An 18699-nucleotide genomic window follows, 5' to 3' on the forward strand; every position below is an offset into this window, starting at 1 on the left:
TTTCAAAGAACACATAAAAAAAGAACATAGAAATACAAGATTCCCATTACTTCTCTTTATTTGCACTGAGCAATTTACTTACATAAGCCTCACTTCTTCTGAACATGCTGTACATTTATTATTTATTATTACATTTGTTTGCCTCTCTGTGCCCACATACTGTATTTTGATTAGTTGTCGACTGATATTGGTTTTTTGACAGCCGATGCAGATATCTTGGAAAGCAGGGTGGCCGATGGCCGGTTTAAAGCCGATATCATTTTATTTATTTTAATTAATATTTAAGAAATTTTTAATAATTTGAAAATGGATTAAAAAATTAATATTGTAAAATAAACATACTTATACTTTAAATTACAAAGTTTATTTTTCAAATAAAGCCAAGGTAACACTCATTTTACATACAGCACACAGTGAAAATGACATGAATAAGACATTGGGCAAAAGCATGAAGCGCAGAATAATTTGAAATCATGAGTTTAAATTAAGTTAGTCGATTGCGCGTCTCCAGTGAAGCTGAACTCTCCTCCTGTCCGAATTCAATTCACACGGACCGACTGTCACGCAGAGAACACTCGATCATGCAGGATACAAATGCACACTTCACAAGATTTCACAGCTGGATTTGACTAAGTTTTCAAGATTTTTTAAATTAAATGTTCATTAGCAGTGTTGGGCAGTAACGCATTACTTAGTAACGCGTTACAGTAATTTGATTACTTTTTTAGTAACGGAGTAATTTAACACGTTATAATTTTCAAAATAGTAATTAGAGTATAGTTACAAGCCGAGGTCTCTATACTTTACTGCCGCATTATGATGCTGACAGGATGCAGTGTTTTCTAATCTAGAGATTGTAAAAAGGATGTAGCACATGCACTGTGGAGTCAAGTGCCAGTGGATTAGAGACCTGCTCCCGTGAGACCCGATGCAACAGAGTGCGGTGCGGGACAAGATGGGCGAGTGCTGGTGTGAGCGGGTAGACGCTCGTGTGTGTGCGGGATGCGGGAGAATTAAATGATTCACGGGACTCCCGCAAAATAGAAATATCTAAACATAAAATATCTAAAACAAATAAATTGTTATTCATCTATTTGAACTAATATAAACAATTAACAGGTGCAAGCATATGCAGAGATTCAAATTATCAAAAAAAAAACAATCTCAGTAATACTAAAATAACATATCAATGTTATACCAGCCTTCAGCCATATGCTTCTCTTTATACTCTGTCAACCACTAATAATAGGCTATACTTTGGTCTCTGTTTTTTTTTAGGGCTGTCAATCAATTAAAATATTTAATCGCGATTAATCACATGATTGTCATGAGTTAACTTGTGTATATTGTATGTATGAGTTAACTTGTATATATGTTCTAAATGTACCTTAAATGAATACTTTTCACATTTTTAATACTCCAATCAACATGGGCATGGACAAATATGGATGCTTTATGCAAATGTATGTTTATTATTAGTGAAACCATAGTCAACATAGAGCATGAAGACTAGACATGTTTCAAAGGTCATAGATGTTTTTCAAAGAACACATAAAAAAAGAACATAGAAATACAAGATTCCCATTACTTCTCTTTATTTGCACTGAGCAATTTACTTACATAAGCCTCACTTCTTCTGAACATGCTGTACATTTATTATTTATTATTACATTTGTTTGCCTCTCTGTGCCCACATACTGTATTTTGATTAGTTGTCGACTGATATTGGTTTTTTGACAGCCGATGCAGATATCTTGGAAAGCAGGGTGGCCGATGGCCGGTTTAAAGCCGATATCATTTTATTTATTTTAATGAATATTTAAGAAATTTTTAATAATTTGAAAATGGATTAAAAAATTAATATTGTAAAATAAACATACTTATACTTTAAATTACAAAGTTTATTTTTCAAATAAAGCCAAGGTAACACTCATTTTACATACAGCACACAGTGAAAATGACATGAATAAGACATTGGGCAAAAGCATGAAGCGCAGAATAATTTGAAATCATGAGTTTAAATTAAGTTAGTCGATTGCGCGTCTCCAGTGAAGCTGAACTCTCCTCCTGTCCGAATTCAATTCACACGGACCGACTGTCACGCAGAGAACACTCGATCATGCAGGATACAAATGCACACTTCACAAGATTTCACAGCTGGATTTGACTAAGTTTTCAAGATTTTTTAAATTAAATGTTCATTAGCAGTGTTGGGCAGTAACGCATTACTTAGTAACGCGTTACAGTAATTTGATTACTTTTTTAGTAACGGAGTAATTTAACACGTTATAATTTTCAAAATAGTAATTAGAGTATAGTTACAAGCCGAGGTCTCTATACTTTACTGCCGCATTATGATGCTGACAGGATGCAGTGTTTTCTAATCTAGAGATTGTAAAAAGGATGTAGCACATGCACTGTGGAGTCAAGTGCCAGTGGATTAGAGACCTGCTCCCGTGAGACCCGATGCAACAGAGTGCGGTGCGGGACAAGATGGGCGAGTGCTGGTGTGAGCGGGTAGACGCTCGTGTGTGTGCGGGATGCGGGAGAATTAAATGATTCACGGGACTCCCGCAAAATAGAAATATCTAAACATAAAATATCTAAAACAAATAAATTGTTATTCATCTATTTGAACTAATATAAACAATTAACAGGTGCAAGCATATGCAGAGTTTCTATTTAGGCTATAACGCGTGTTTGCAGCGTTGATGCAGTGCTGAAATGTGCATGCTCACGAATCCTCTCATTAACACACGAGTTGTAGACATTATGCAAGATTCATTATGCATATATTTATTGTGTTTTAACAGATGTGTGAGATTGCGATGAACTGAGATGTCTTTTAGAGATTATAAATGCAGCGCTCTTTGCTGGCATTCTGCCTTGCCAAACCATGCACGCAGCAGCCGCTTGCTTTAGTTAAAAATAACAGTGTTCTGTGAATGTTGATGCTTTAATAACAAATATTTATCGGGAGCGTGTATGCTGGGATTTCATAAATTTCATGCAGAAAAAAGTAACGTAACTAGTAATGTAACTAATTACTTTTGAAATAAAGTAATCAGAGCAGCAGTGTGATTACTTAGTAGTCAGTAATCTGATTACATTTTCAGAGTAACTTGCCCAACACCGTTCATTAGTCATTCAAAGATTTGTTGAACCGTTCTCAGCGCCGTCAAAATAAAAGTCCCGCCTCGAACACAACGGGCAAACAGAAAAACTTATCGGCCAATGCCGATATTTGAAAAATGTCAAATATCGGGCGATATATCGGCCTTGGCGATATATTGGTCGACCACTCATTTTGATGCAGCTAAATTCTCAATAAAACTGTTTTCATTGATATAATTTACTGTTTCTGTTGTCAGACAATGGAATGAATATGAACTAGTGACTGAAATGCGACCTATTAAGACTAAGTACATAACCAGCTCCCCCTTCCAAGATGTTAATCTGCACAAAAATCCTGATTTATAATCGAGCCGTCATCTGATGAAATCAAATACACATAAGATAAAGACAATAGCTTGTGGTGTGATTTTGGCTATACTTGCATGTAAAATTAGAGAAGCAACATAACATCTGTTTTAACTGAAAGCGCTGCTCCTCTCTGCTGCTCGCTGAACAGAGCAGACGCAGAGAGATGTGTGAGCGTGCTGGGAAAGCAAGATCTCGCGCAACAGTACCGGCGAGTCTCCGAGACTAAAACAAAAATGTTTGTCCAAGAAAAAAACTAAAGGGGTGACTAAAGGGGTCTGAAAAGTCGCTAAGATATATATACTATGCATCTCCATTTCTCCAACTATGGGCTAGGCCACGGGTCAAACAGAAAATGAATAAAATTAGTGCCGTTAAAATGAATTTGCATTAATGCTCTATTAAAGTGTTAATTTTGACAGCCCTTGTTGTTTTTTTAGGTTAGGGTTAGTTTCGATCTGAAACTCACTTCATGACTTCATAATGACCCATTCATACATCCATCCATAATGCCACTGATAATATAAATGATGAGTCTCAATAATATTAATTTCCTGCTGTGGTTTCCTGGGTGGCTACATTATTAGTTGACGCTATAAGAGATGATGTGGAAGAGGTAAACCGTTTTAGCCCTTAAGGCCCTGGGTTGTGCTTTACCAAAAAGTGAATGGTAGAGCCTGATTCCGCTCTCTTACTCCCTCCTCACTCATCCGCTCTCATACACACACACATAAACGCATATATAACCAGGCAGCTGCTGCTTGCTTTCAGATCAACAAATGCACACTTATGGGACATGCTGGCACAGTGCATAATGTTTGTGATGTGCTGCACGTTGGCAGGGAATATGCAAGTGTGTCATAATGTTTATTCAACAGTTCTTTAGTGAAGATGGCTACAGATGACTATGCCTTTATGAGACATAATGCAAACAGACATATCTAGAGTTGATCTGAACAGTGCATGCATCTACAACAGTCCCACATAGCATATATAGGTGTTTGCACTTGTTGTCGGAGTATGTGCTTTAATGTGGTATAATGTATCACAGAGAGTAAATGACGTGTCACAGCAGGGTGGTGTTTCTGTTCTGGTGTAGGGCTGTGCGATGTAGCTAGATGTTTTTTTTTTTATATATATATAATCCATATTAGATAGTTGTATATATTTGCTCTAATTGCATGGTGGCAAATAACAATGGCAAACAGCCATTGTTGCCATGTATATTTCAAATGCTTAATGTAAGAACTACGATAAAGTTAAAATCTAGTTTTTTTTTTAATAACCAAGGCTTATTTTCACATTGTTTTTCACTTAATGTAAACGGGAAATAATATTTATTTATTTACAATAATTAAGGCATATATCCACATTGTTAATTGTTTTCCACTATATATACTGTATATATATATATATATATATAAGAAAACATGCACAACAGGGGGAAAAAAAAAATATATATATATATATATATTTTATTTAATTTTTTCCCTGTTGTGCCTGTTTTCTTATATACGGCAAATTATATATATATATATATTATCAAATGCTTAATATAACAACTGAGACAGTTTAAAAGTATATTTAATTATTTACATGTTTATTTTTTATGTAATTATTTCATTTTTAAGGTTGATCATGAAAAATGTTGAATGATGACACAGATGAGTTGTTAAATTAATTTATTGAAATGAACCGTTTGAACTGATTTAAGGAAATAAATCAAACATTCAAACTGTTTTTGCTGAAGTTTAAATGACTGTTACTATTAATCACTTTAAATTGCTATTAAAGCTTGCATACTAAGTTGCAAGGAAAGACTGCAAAACATTTTCTAATGACACAGTCTTTAAGAAACATAATGGCCAAGGAGCCACTAATGCTTAAAATCATTGCCATATTCAAAATGTTACTTAATTTCATATCGCCAGCCAAATCCTAACTATATAATTAATTTTTTTATATATTGCCCAGCCTTATTCTGGAGTGCAGCAGATGTCCAGGAGAGATGAAGACAGTCTCAGAGCTGTGCATGTGTCTGCTGATCAAATGAGAGCTAGTTAATTAGGGAATTAAATAGAACCCTAATAGAGAGAGTTAGGACAAGGGAAGGGAGATTTTTATGCAGTTTTGTGTTTTTCGCTGTTACGCAGGAATGGTCACTGTAATAATGCGCACACTTCACTAATTCACCCAATCTCTTTCTGAGATCTAACCAGATTTGAGGAAAATCCTTGAACTTTCATGCATGTGACTCCAGAGGTAAGCTGCACACAGCATAACTTCAGTCCTGAGCAGAGCAGACTTACACAGCGAGTCATTGAGCCAGGCAGCTGGGGTAGGGTGTGAAGTTACACTAGGATAGGAAGTTGTTTTAGGGGTACTGGCATTGGCCATAGATGGGTTCCTGTTAGGTTTGACGTCTGCCTTTCTAACCCTATTTCACCTGATGCAAATCATGACCCATATTCGCTAGATGGTTGAATGGAATCTTAAACCTCAAGGTGTGTCTTGTCTGTTTCTCCATCAGTGAACCTGTGTACTTCCTCTTAGCACTGTGCAGACTAAAAACTGCCACACTTCCTGTCTTTCATCTGCCCAACTTGAGTAAAATGTTGTGCTTGTGACAGCATGACAGCAAGAGAGAAAAAACGGTCCTCCCTCTTCACAAAAAGTCACTCTTCTGTTAGAGTGCAACAGTTTTTATCCATAAGTGATTTATTTTTCTTTAACGTCAATATAAGTGAACTCTGATGTTGGGTAGTGTTAGTATATGCTTCTGGGAACCCATAAAATTCACATTGGCCTTTATGCGAAATTTCAGTCATTTTAATAGGAATCCATATGGTCTGGTATTTCGCTCAAGAACAAAAGATAAATTCATATATTTTTTCATATTCATAAATTCATAAAACAATTTTAGCATGGGTTCAAGCTAGTCATGCGAATTGCCGTGTTGACCAACAGAAAGTTAGTGTGCTATGGACATTGTTACACTATTGTCAATGGAAAATGTATCGCTTGCGAAATTTTCACAATCAATCTGTCAAAATCCATGAGATCCACCAGAGAAGTTGCTGGGAATCATGACAAGCAGGACGGAGAGTAGCTAATTACCGTTAGCTAATGTTATTTAGCTAGCTAGCTGCCTACCTGTTCGCAGAAGTTTCCTTATTAGAAAATACATTAAAAAATTGTTGGAGATTTGTGTCCAGGCTTGTTGTTCGGTATTAAGGATGCACTTGGAAAATTCCAGGTGATAAGTTTGGCACACAATTATACCTTAATATGAGGTTTAAATAAAAATAGTTAGCACATTTAGCTTGTGTGAGGGCCTGTCTGTTTTGTAGATGTGCACCACAAGCTCCAGCTGTTTTTTAACCAACATTAGCAGACTTCACACTGTTAGTGGACTGAGGTGTCTGAGTGGATTACAAAATAGAAACTCTTCGGACAGAATGTCCACAGCCGTTGGCATAAACATAAATCTTTTTGACCACAAAGCTTTTACGCAGATGCTCTTACATGAACTCAACTGGCCTGCAGTAGAATAGTGATGTATTGTCTTTAATCATCTATAAATAATGTGGCACTAACAAGCAGACAGCATTTTCCACCCTGTTGGCAGTGGGTAAATATTTAGCCTGCACCCCAAGGCCAGCCGTTAGCATTAGGTGTCAGAGAACACGATTCCCTCCTCTCTGTGTTTGTCTGTAATGATGAATGAATGCGTCTCAGGAAAGAACATGCTGCTACGCCGCCGTGCCTTGGCAGTTGATGTCTGCCCGCTGTTTTCATCCTTGGCTATCCAGAATGAACAGGAGGGATTTGCTCCTGCTGGGAGGGGGTAAACCTGGCTATTGTGTTTGTCTTTTTTGCAAGAGACGGATTTAATTATAATTGTACCTTGTGACTCATGCTGTGATTCAGCGCGGTGGCCGTCGACTTTAACCGGTTCTAAATGACTGAGAACACACTCCACAGTCTGCATACCTGTATTTCAATTTTGTTCTGATTTTAGTTCAAATTTTAATTCTCAGGAATCACACGAAATGAATCTACAAGAAAAAAAGACATTAGGCCTACTGGGAAAAACAGAAACTAAACCAAGGTACATTTACTAAAAAACTAACTAAAACTACATTTAATTTAGAACTTTTTTTCTTTTTCTTTTTTTGCTGCTTTTTTTGGGTTAAGTCATGTTTGAGTCAAATTAGTGCATTATTTGTAGCAGCTTTTTGTAGCTTGTTTTTTATGATTGGCTGTGTCATTACTATTCTATGATATAAAAATAGATAAAAAATATTTTTCTTTAAATGAAAGCAAAAACAAAAAATGTATTAAATAAAAACAGTGAGACATGATAAATGGCCAAAGATGTCTATTTGATTCTGTACATACAATAGTGTAATAACTTTGATAGATTTCAAATCTAAAAAAAATAAGCTTTTTTAGTGATTGATTGTGATTGTGTAACCAAAAATGCATTTTTGTTTACACTTAAGTGTCCTTGTTACAATGTAATTATACAGTTAAGTTCTGAGTAATATTAATTTACGTACTTATTATATGGTTAGGTTTATGATTTGTGATTGGTTTAGGGTTAGTTCCATGTAATTATGTATAACTTATTGTTATTACTATAATAAGTACTTGTAATGTGTAACGAGCAAACTGTAAAATAAAGTTTTACTGTATCTTTTTTTTTTAATTAAAATACACAAGTTGCCAAAGACATCTAATGCTGTTCATAAAACGATATAAAGTGCAGATGGAAGCTCCAAATACTTTGTTCATTTATTTGTCAAGTTGACAGAAAGACCAAAATAGTTCTTACTGCACAATACTTCCACGCTGGCTTTGTCGCTCATTTGTCTGTCCAGGCTAGTATGTTGTTTTCTCAAAACAGACTTCTAAAAGAAGGTGAACCCCCTGTGGTTTTCTTCGGCTTGGGGTGACCATTTACACAAATTGTCTTTTTGTTCTTTTTTTAACCCAAAGGGCAAAGCAGAACAAGGCAGCTTCTCTATAAGATCATATACTCAGACATGTGCTTGTCTGGACCTGTTCGTTCACACAGGTTTATAAACACTCATAATCATCTGTGCATAAGACAGCATTGTGCAACCAACAGCTAGTAGGAATCCATGCTAATACGAGTGGTGCTCGCTCTTGTTCCATAAATGTATCTGATATTTTTGAGTGAGGTGATTGATCAGTCTGTTTATGATTAGATTATACATGTGTGTAAAGGAACACTGGCCCAAGGGTCTCCTGTAGATTATGGCTTAATCCATACAAATCCATGGAGGGAGGGGGGGAGAGCGTTGAGATGGGTGAAAACAGGTGGGTGTCAAGAAGACAGCATCTTGTGAGAAGAGAACACATTTGGGTTGCTTTGTTAGCAGCCGGATTGAGCCTTGGGCAGGAGTTAAACCCTTGTTTACAAGAATTTCGCTAAAGGTTATGTGCGCTGAACAGTATCAGAGGTGCCGTCAAAGAAAACGCAGCATTTCTCTTGCCTGCGTGTTTGGGGAAGGGATGCACCACTGCTGTGATAAATAAATAGTACAGTGTGGTTTCGCTTTATAAGAACTATAGGAGTAGTTGAGTAGACTAAACTTAGACTTGAGTAAATTAAAATTGATACATTTTGATCATTTATTTATTTTTAGTTTGCAGTTTAATTTTAATTTGCGTTAGTAATTTTGCTATGTGCTGTAGTTTTTTTTTTTGTTAGCTTTAATTCCTTTTTTTCCTTTAGTTTTACTACTACTTTTATGACTTTCTTGCTTCAGTGAATTGCAAAGGAAATGTTTTGAAGAATGTTAACACTGCTCTTTTCAAAACAATCTAGCTTCAAAAATACCAAAAAGTCACCATAAAAGTAATCCACGCAACGTGTTTGCTCGGATTTAAGTCTTCTGAAGGTTTAAGTAAATAATGACTCAAATTGTGTCTTTCTGACTCAAAGCTGCTTCAAAGATTTGTATTATAACTTCTGAGTCCTATGGACCACTTTTTTCTTCCACATTTATGGAGTCAAAATTGCCACCCTGTTTTGTTGTAAGGAAAAGGGCAGCTTAAACAATCTACTAAATATCTCCTTTTGTGTTCCACGCTGGAAAAAACATCTTATATTATTGGGGCGACTTGAGGATGTATAGATAATGACAGAACCATTTCTTTAATGCGTACAGGATTTCTGGACAGTTAATAATGATCTATTTTAAATCTGTGTCACCGATGCCTCAGAGGAGAAACACGTGTCTTGCAGTTCAGATGAAGAATTGAAGGAATTGAATTGAAATCAGTAGAGGTTTTAATGTACAGTGCTGATAAATGACTCTCAAATGATGAAGGTGGAGAGGATTTGCTGTATTTTCAGTATGAATCCGTCTCTTCCTGTGTAGTCTTTAGGATGAAGGAAAACAGCAGGCATTAAAACTGCCTCAAAGGCATGAGAAATGGAGAAAAACCCCTGCAGCCTCCAGGCTTCTGCTTTTCTGAGTGTGTGTGTGTGTGTGCCTGTACATGCATGAGCAATTGCTTTTGTGTCTTTCCAAAAGAGGCTTAATATACAGGCGAAAAGTAGTCCCACGTGTCACTGGGCACAGCCAGACAGCTCAGCGTGTTGCTTCTACACTGGAGGTCTCATGATCACAGCAATGGGCACAGATTCTTTAACAGGTCTGCTGAAGCTACACACACACTCACCCCTTTTCTTTATCTCACGAGTCTCGTCGAGAGCAACCTGTACGGGCTGCCAGACAGCAACATTCCTACCTGAATGAAATCTGATCTCATGTGTTTAAAAAAGAAAAAAGAAAAAGCTGATTGAAATTCGTGTTTATTATGCATGAGTCATCAGTCCGATCTTCAGGATCACATTTGTTCCGAGTCTCTGTGTTGGTTGAGGATAAGCAGCTAATGATGCTTGTATGTTGTTCAGATTTAGATTAGTGAATGTAAAAGCATGAAAGCATTGTGCAGAAACACACACTTACTGGGTGCTTCCACTATTCTCTCAGCTTTTGCAGATGCTTCTCAGCCAAAAATAAACCCTTGATGTTTAACACCTTGGTGACCACAACCTCTTAGAGCTACAACTGACGAAGAAGCCAGCTGGTGTCTTGAAAAAGAAAACACTATCCCTCTCTGTTACACTCAACCTCTCTCAATCTGGCTCCCTTGTATCACTGTCGAGGACTAGTGGGAATAAAAAAAATGAAGGAATGAATTATCAGTTTATTAATTTAAATGAAAAGTTAAATAAAAAAATTTAAAAAACACAATTTAACAAATAAATACACATATTTAAAATAATAAATAGAAAAAATGTATTCAATGTGTAAAATTTAGTTAATGGTAAAAAATTTTATCAAACCAGAAATTCAGTGTTTAAATTCAATGTCAAACCAGAAATTCAATGTAAATACAGGGTTCGTACGGTCATGAAAAACCTGGAAAAGTCATGGAATTTTAAAACACCAATTTCCAGGCCTGGAAAAGTTTTGGAAAAATAAATAAACCCAGAAAGTTTTAGAAAAGTCATTGAAATCTATTTCACAAAACTCTGTATTATGAATAGAATTGTGTTTAATCGAGTCCTGAATTTCGGTGCGGGATTGCGCATAGGCTATATCGCATAGTTTTACTCATTCCCGCAGCTTTTGACTTTAAAATGTTGGATATTCACACATTTATTCAATAGCCTATAGCATGTAGGTTTGATGAGTAAATAATCAAACCTACAGACTGAGTCCAGTCCACACAGACTGATCAAATCAGTCATTTGAAAACAGCGTGAGTGATTCAGCTGTACGCGTCTTCTCTCTTTGACTTTTCTCTTCAAACGGCTTCACATCGGCGCATCTTGTCTGCGCTACAAGAAACGCTGCACGCTGCGATACAAGACTTTCACTCGCGTTTCGGGACAGTTGACAGAATAGTCACTTGCCTAATCGGGTAATTGTTGCATCATCAGAAATTTTTATTATTTATTTGCACGTCTTTTTAAGCCATTCGGTACTTGCGTGCTCCAGAGGCGGTGCGCAGTCACATCCAAAGTGCGCTCGTGCGTATATGAGTATTGAGTTTGCTACCAAATAAGCTCAGCAGAACCCTGCACGGGCCTCAAACATATGCCCTAGTCCGGCCCTTATCCGACAGATTATCAGAATTACTGGCCCATGTCTTTTTTCTCTTTCTCTCTTCCCCAATTACACAGGTGCTGTTGTAGCCATTAAAATAGTTTAGTTTCGTTTTTAATTGCAAAAGTGGTTATATATATTTTCGTTTCTTTATTACGTTAATTTAGAAATATGTTTGGAAAATGTTTTTGTTTGTTAAATTCAAGTTTTTGTTTTGTTAAAGTAACGACCAAGCGGCCAGTGGCAGACAGTGAGTTAATCATAGCCTATGTTTGATCAATTTAGCCTTCTCAAATCATCACCACTTGACTAAAATAAAATCTATAGGCCTATATAAAATGCTTAAAAAAACAATGTTAGTTTAAATGGTTAACCTAGATAAATGTGTGCTATTAGGAGCTTGCCAGTACCAAATTGAGTTTGCTACCAAATAAGCTTAGCAGAACCCTGCACGGGCCTCAAACATATGCCCTAGTCCGGCCCTTATCCGACAGATTATCAGAATTACTGGCCGAGTCCGACTCCCGTGTCTTTTTTTTTTCTCTTTCTCTCTTCCCCAATTACACAGCTGATGTTGTAGCCATTAAAATAATTCAGTTTCGTTTTTAATGGCAAAAGTGGTTATATATATTTTCGTTTCTTTATTACGTTAATTTAGACATATGTTTGGAAAATGTTTTTGTTTGTTAAAATCAAGTTTTCTTTTCTTTTTTTTTAAGTAACGACCAAGCGGCCAGTGGCAGACAGTGAGTTAATCATAGCCTATGTTTGATCAATTTAGCCTTCTCAAATCATCACCACTTGACTAAAATAAAATCTATAGGCCTATATAAAATGCTTAAAAAAAACAATGTTAGTTTAAATGGTTAACCTAGATAAATGTGTGCTATTAGGAGCGTATCCAATCGTTTGTGCAGAGAAGCTAAAGCGCACTTTGCAGGACATGGAGTCGCCAGCACGATCACTTGCATTTTTTTTCTTATAACGGTGGAAACAACCGTCATTTTTGCTCATAAAGGTAAGAGTAAAACATCATTCAGGACTGTTAAGGGTCTACTTTTATTTGTGTGCACTCACAATATCAGCATACGTTGTGCTTTTTTAGAAAACAAACAGGATACGCTTTCTGCTGTCTCGGTCTTGAGCAGGAGCGCTTCACAAAAATGAACCGATCAAAAATGAACACCTGATTCAGATCATCATGTTAAAGCGCAGCTTTGCGTGCGCTTTAACATGGAACTCTTCCAGCACTCGCTGCTGCTGGACACTAAACACCGTCTGAGCCACTCTTGACAGTCGCGGTAGCACGGTCTCGTGTTGTTTCCACCAGCGCGGCAAATCTTTGTCATCACCATAATAATTGATGGATATCTAAAATATAAACATAAGGAGGAAGCAAGCCTGATGCCTGGCCCGTGTCTAAGCTATGACGTGAAAATTGTCCCGAAGCCATACATAAGTTGGGGCCGTTGGGCTCGGGCTGAAATGCAGGGCTCTAAAGCTTGTTGCATTTAAGCGGCAAAAATACACACAAAATGACACCAAAATGGCCATCCTGGCCACACAGTTAAATAAATGATAATATTCAGTGATGTGAAATGTGGAGTAAGGTCTGGCGCAGTTGCAGCTTGTACTTATTACTAAAACAAGAAAGCAAACGAGTAGCATTAATAGTCATTCATTTTAGTTAACGTATGCTATGATAATTTGAACAGATTTTTATTCTTATTGTAAAATAATGGAACATTTAGGTCATGAATATTGTCTCAAAAGTCATGGAAAAGTCATGGAAATGTATTGGTAAAAATGTGTACAAACCCTGTAAATAGCTTTTTTTATTTTTTATTTTATTTTACTTAAAACGTTTTACTCCTATTTTAATTTTATAGTAGAAAAAATCAAGTCTTTGGAATGTAGGAACAAATCAATGAATTTTAAATATTATTTAGTTTTTAAGGGTGTATTTAAAATAGTTTATCATTTTATTGTTACATTTAACAAAAATGTTAGACTTTGTTCACTCAAAAAATTTAATTCTGTCATTATTTACTCACCCTCATGTTATTCCAAACCTGTTTGACCTTCTTTATTCTGTGGAGCATAAAAGAAGATATTTTGAAAAATGTATCTGTGTATTTTTGTTTTTCTGTACATACAGTGGAAGTCGATGGTAATTTTTAATCTTCCGCAGAAGAAATAAAATGTGTTTGAAATGGCATAAGCGTGAGTAAAAATTGTGAAATATATATATATATAAATTATAAAATTTTGAAAACGATTCTTCAACCTGACAAATCCTGACATTGTGGAGCCAATTAATTGTATACCACAAAAGGTATACAAATCATTGGCTCCACAACGTCAGATTTTTGGAGATAAATCTCTGTATAATTATAGTCATTCAGTTCATGCAACTTGAGACTCTTGCGTCTAAAAGCCACAATGAACGATAATCTGACAGAGAGCGGCTTCCACACCTCTCCCGGGAGCCCTGCAGTCTGCAGGTCCTGCAGCAGATGTTTAAAGGTGACCACTTGAAATTGACAGCTCTGTTTCCCAGTAGAGCCCAGAATCATCAGTTGATACAGGCACCCTTGAGACAAGCACTCAACTGGTTAACTCTCACACGAGTCACGGGACACATCACAGTTTCAACAGACCGTAAACATGTTTGCCTTCATGAGCCGGTCTGGGCAGCGTGAATGTACGCTTTGAGTCACAGTGCAGCCTACACAACAGCTGACACATGACACACACACGATAGCATCAGAGCATCGGTAACTCATTCAATTAAAACACAAACCATGACAAAGTCTGCTTGAGAACTGCGTTTTGGATGCATGTTGTGTTCAAGCCGAGATGGCAGACTGTGTGTGAGTCTTTGAGAGCATCGGGTCTCCGTCACGGACTTGGTGTGGTGGTGAGCATGTATTGTCTTGCTCAGCGAGGGTCTGACTGTTGCTCTCTGGGCCAGCAATATGAGAAGTGACAGCCTGACAACCATAGCTAATGATGGGAGTGTCGTATTGAGTTGCCCTGATGTCCTGTGTGCATCAGTCGGAGAGCTGTGGGTCAGACCCACGGATTAGGTTTTTGCCATCCGATCTTCGGAGCTGAACCTCTTAATAATTATTGATGGTCAAAGAATAAAGGCCAAGTGAGAATCTCGAATCTGCTCTTTTTGTGGGTTGAAAGGTCATTTTGGTGCATTCTCCCACTTGTATCTGTCCTTAACTTGAGGTTAATTGTCATTTTGATTTGAATGGGTCTGTCTTATTTGACCCTCATTTAACTTCATTCAACTTTTTCCCCTAAAGTATTTTCTATAAATTGTGAATTTTATTGCTTGTCTTTACTTTTGTAAATTGCTTACAGTCAGTATCAAAGCTGTTGAATTTGCCTTAACAGTCTCTATTAGCATCGAGAGTAAACATGAAGTCACAATCCTGAGTGGACTCAATGAATTTGTAGTGAAGTTTTATGGACCACAAGGAAGTAAGTCTTTTTTAACTTATTTACGCACATGTTGAATTGAACCTCATGAAAACATTACAGGTCTCATTTCACCTTCCCCCACCCCCATTTCTCTTTACTGTAATGCAAAAATAACATTCTATAGTAATAAATTAAATAAAATATTTTTTTTAATAATATAAAAATGTATATATAATATAGTAATTTGACTTGGGGGAATTATTTAATACATAATAGAATTACTATGAAAAAATATAAACGTGTCATAATATTTACAAATAAATGTAATTGTCATAATTGTAATGATGCAAAAATATGAATGTCATATTTTTTATTTCTTACAAAAATCAAAGGAAAGTACAATACTAATTGATTTTCTTTTTCATTAAAAAAATTAAGCACATACCCCCCCCTTTACTGTAAAGCAATAAAAAACATTCTATATGAATAAATTAAACGAATAAATAAATGTGTGTACGTACGTGTATGTATAATAAAAAATTAGAACAAAATAAAAAAATCAAATTTTTGTCATGACTACTTCATGAATTACTACAATTATGACAATTGTATTTATTTGTAAATACTACAGTCAAATTATTTATGACTCATATTGTAGTAATCACTTTTTTTTTTAAATTTCTTACAAAAATCAAAGGCAACTACTATCCTAATTGATTTTCTTTTTGATTACAGTAATTTCTTTCTTCTTTCTAAATGGGCTGAAGTAAGACATGTCATGACATGTTTCGTGACATTCACAGTCTCATTAGATTTCTTTACCTAGCTATCACATGAAGCAATCATGACACACTTGCATATTTAAACATGCACATCTTACACAACTCTTGGTATGGGACATGACATCATTGTTTACAGCTTGCGACCCTTTTTAATTATCATATCATCTGCTTTTACGATTAACGATCTTTCGTCTCTCCGCTTTGAGAGGTCGGAGCAGGTCTTATCTGTGGCTGGGCTTTACCTTTCGTAGTTTGAGCTACTGGCCAGAAGGGTCAGATTGCACAGGGCTATTCTTGGAGCGAGCACACGTTGCACCATACCCCATATCGCATGAGGCTGGCAGCACAGCTTCCCGTCCACATGTGTACACACCCACATGTGTGTCATTCCACATATAATTCATAATCATCTAATGAAGTATTACGGTTACTCCCACACACTGTCACTTCTGAATACAAAGACTTCTACGCTTAGTCATTTAGAGTTTGCATTATACGATTATCGCTTGTCTTTTCATAGTCTCTTGTTACATGCTAGAGCAGATGTGAATTGTTTCTTGAATAGTCATGTCTCTTTCTGTTTTTCCTGTCAGCACCATATGAAGGGGGCGTATGGAAGGTGCGAGTAGATCTTCCAGACAAATACCCCTTCAAATCTCCCTCTATAGGTAAAGTATTACTATACATTTATCCAAAAGTGGCAGCTGGGTGCCCTTTAAAAGTCACACACGTTGGTGTGGTTGTGAAATGATGGGTAGAGTACGTTCATACTTGAGGCGTGAAAGGTGAAAAAAGCACATGACTTTACTGTGATGTCATATTTAATGGTCTGTAAAGATAGTGTGGTTGGAGAAAGGTTAGGAATAGCCTGTTGTGCACTCAAATGCTGTCATTTGTGTCTAAGACCATTAAGATGTTTGACATTTGACACAACTTTCATAACAATTAAGCACTTTCCCTTCCTCCCGAATTCTCATTAATGCAATGCAAAGAAAAACATTAATAAATGAAGTTCATTAACCTATGCAACTGAATGTTTTATTTATATCTTTGATCACACTCCATCTTTCTTCTTCGATCTCTCTACAGGATTTATGAATAAGATTTTTCATCCGAACATCGATGAAGCGTAAGTCTCTTTTAGTCTAAATTAGATTTTTAATTTGCCTTTTGGTGTGCTCTGAGGAAAACATTTGACTTTTTAATATGTATTTTACTCACACTCATGTCATTCTAAAAACTTCTCAACATTTGTTTTACTTCTGTGGAACATAAAAAGAGATGTTTTGAAGAATGTTCATGCTGCTCTTTCCCATATGTTAAAAAACATAGTTACCAGAGGCTTTCAAACAATTTATGCAGTCTTTCAAAGTCATAAATTAGTTTTGTGTGTGTGTGTGTGTGTGTTTTTAATCCACCGTTAGTTTTCAGATCACATATTTTAACTCTACACACCGTGAAACATTTGGCATCAACGATGGCAGTCTATTTTTTTCCTTTTGTTTTCAGCTGTATTTTTTATACAGTAGTCAACATTTGAAGTGGGTCAAAACCTTTCATCAAAGTTGTCCTAAAACCAAAATTCGTTCTTGTCTAAGGACAACTTTGCTGAACTTTTTTGATCCACTTCAAATGTTGACTACTGTATAGTATCATAATATTATCAATGTTTCTAATTAGCATTATTTTTATATTTTTAGTAATTTTTTTTAGTTGACGTTTCACTCGTTTTATTATGCGTTTTTATACATTTCTATATATATTTAATTTGTTTTCTTTCAGTGCTTAAATTTAAACCTGTATAGCCAAGCTAACATTTTCATGTACAGTTTTCATCTAATATTTATGTTTTATTCCAGCTTTTTTTTAATTACAGAAAAATGCATATTTTTATCAGTTTTAGTTAACAGTCACAACACTAATTGTCAGCAAAAAGTTGTGTGTGTGATATCTATTATTTTAATGTCTATTGGCACAGACATACGACAAAGCAAAGAAAAATGCTGTTTAGAAAAGATTGCATACCCTCAAAATTTAACTGCTAACACTATTCTGCAATGGAAAAGTGGAAGTAAAACAATGTGATGGTGTGTCATAGGAGTAGAACAAGGCAGAATGTTCATATTGCCTACCCTCTAATGCCAAGACTATTATTCTTTGTCCAGGTCAGGGACCGTGTGTTTAGATGTGATCAACCAGACATGGACCGCTCTTTATGGTACGTATATGTGAGCATGGTCACTGTGCATGTGTTTGCTTTCATGAACATTGATAATAAATGCTCATAACTTGCACTAGGGATGTAACGATTCACTCAATTCACGATTCGATTCATGATTTTGATTTCTCGATTCGATTCACGATTTTTTTAACAAAATGAGATTTAAGACAAATTATAAATTAAATGTGTCCTTTTATTATTGCTTGGACAAAATGCTGCACATTTCTTTGTGAAATTTAAATTTAACACTATAATAATATACTAATATAGCACTTGCGTATCATTGCTCTTTTTTTGGTTTTGATTGCTTCTATTGTCCTCATTTGTATTTAAGATGCTTTATACAGAGGCAAGATAAAAAGAGAAAATACCATCTCAACGTTTCTAAAGACAGCAAGTTCCCCTCAGACATACATTCATATAAACTCCTACCCCTAATTGAATCGCGATTTGTTTAGCATCTCAACCGATTTGAATCGTCACATATTTCAATCGATTTTCAACCGGCTCGCGGTTAATCGTTACATCCCTAACATGCACTGATGCTGCCTGAGGAGTAGAATAAAGTCTCCGGCCCCTTAGACAGGATCGCTGTGCACTGTAATCCTCTTAGCCTCTCTGAATGAGC

The 18699-nt window shown here is 36.0% G+C and overlaps 1 protein-coding gene across 1 annotated transcript in view; it reads left to right on the plus strand.

The window, feature by feature from the left end:
* The window catches only part of LOC107587179 (ubiquitin-conjugating enzyme E2 H-like), a 36457-nt gene that overhangs the window by 11177 nt on the left and 6581 nt on the right, over positions 1–18699 (plus strand). The window contains exons 2-5 of the mRNA XM_016274846.1: positions 15052–15128; positions 16444–16518; positions 16940–16979; positions 18016–18078. Of these exons, the coding sequence (XP_016130332.1) occupies positions 15052–15128; positions 16444–16518; positions 16940–16979; positions 18016–18078 (255 nt within the window). The remainder of the gene's footprint in view (positions 1–15051; positions 15129–16443; positions 16519–16939; positions 16980–18015; positions 18079–18699) is intronic.

Source organism: Sinocyclocheilus grahami, unplaced genomic scaffold, assembly GCF_001515645.1.
Source record: "Sinocyclocheilus grahami isolate Dianchi unplaced genomic scaffold, SAMN03320097.WGS_v1.1 scaffold90.1, whole genome shotgun sequence".
Taxonomy (NCBI): domain Eukaryota; kingdom Metazoa; phylum Chordata; class Actinopteri; order Cypriniformes; family Cyprinidae; genus Sinocyclocheilus; species Sinocyclocheilus grahami.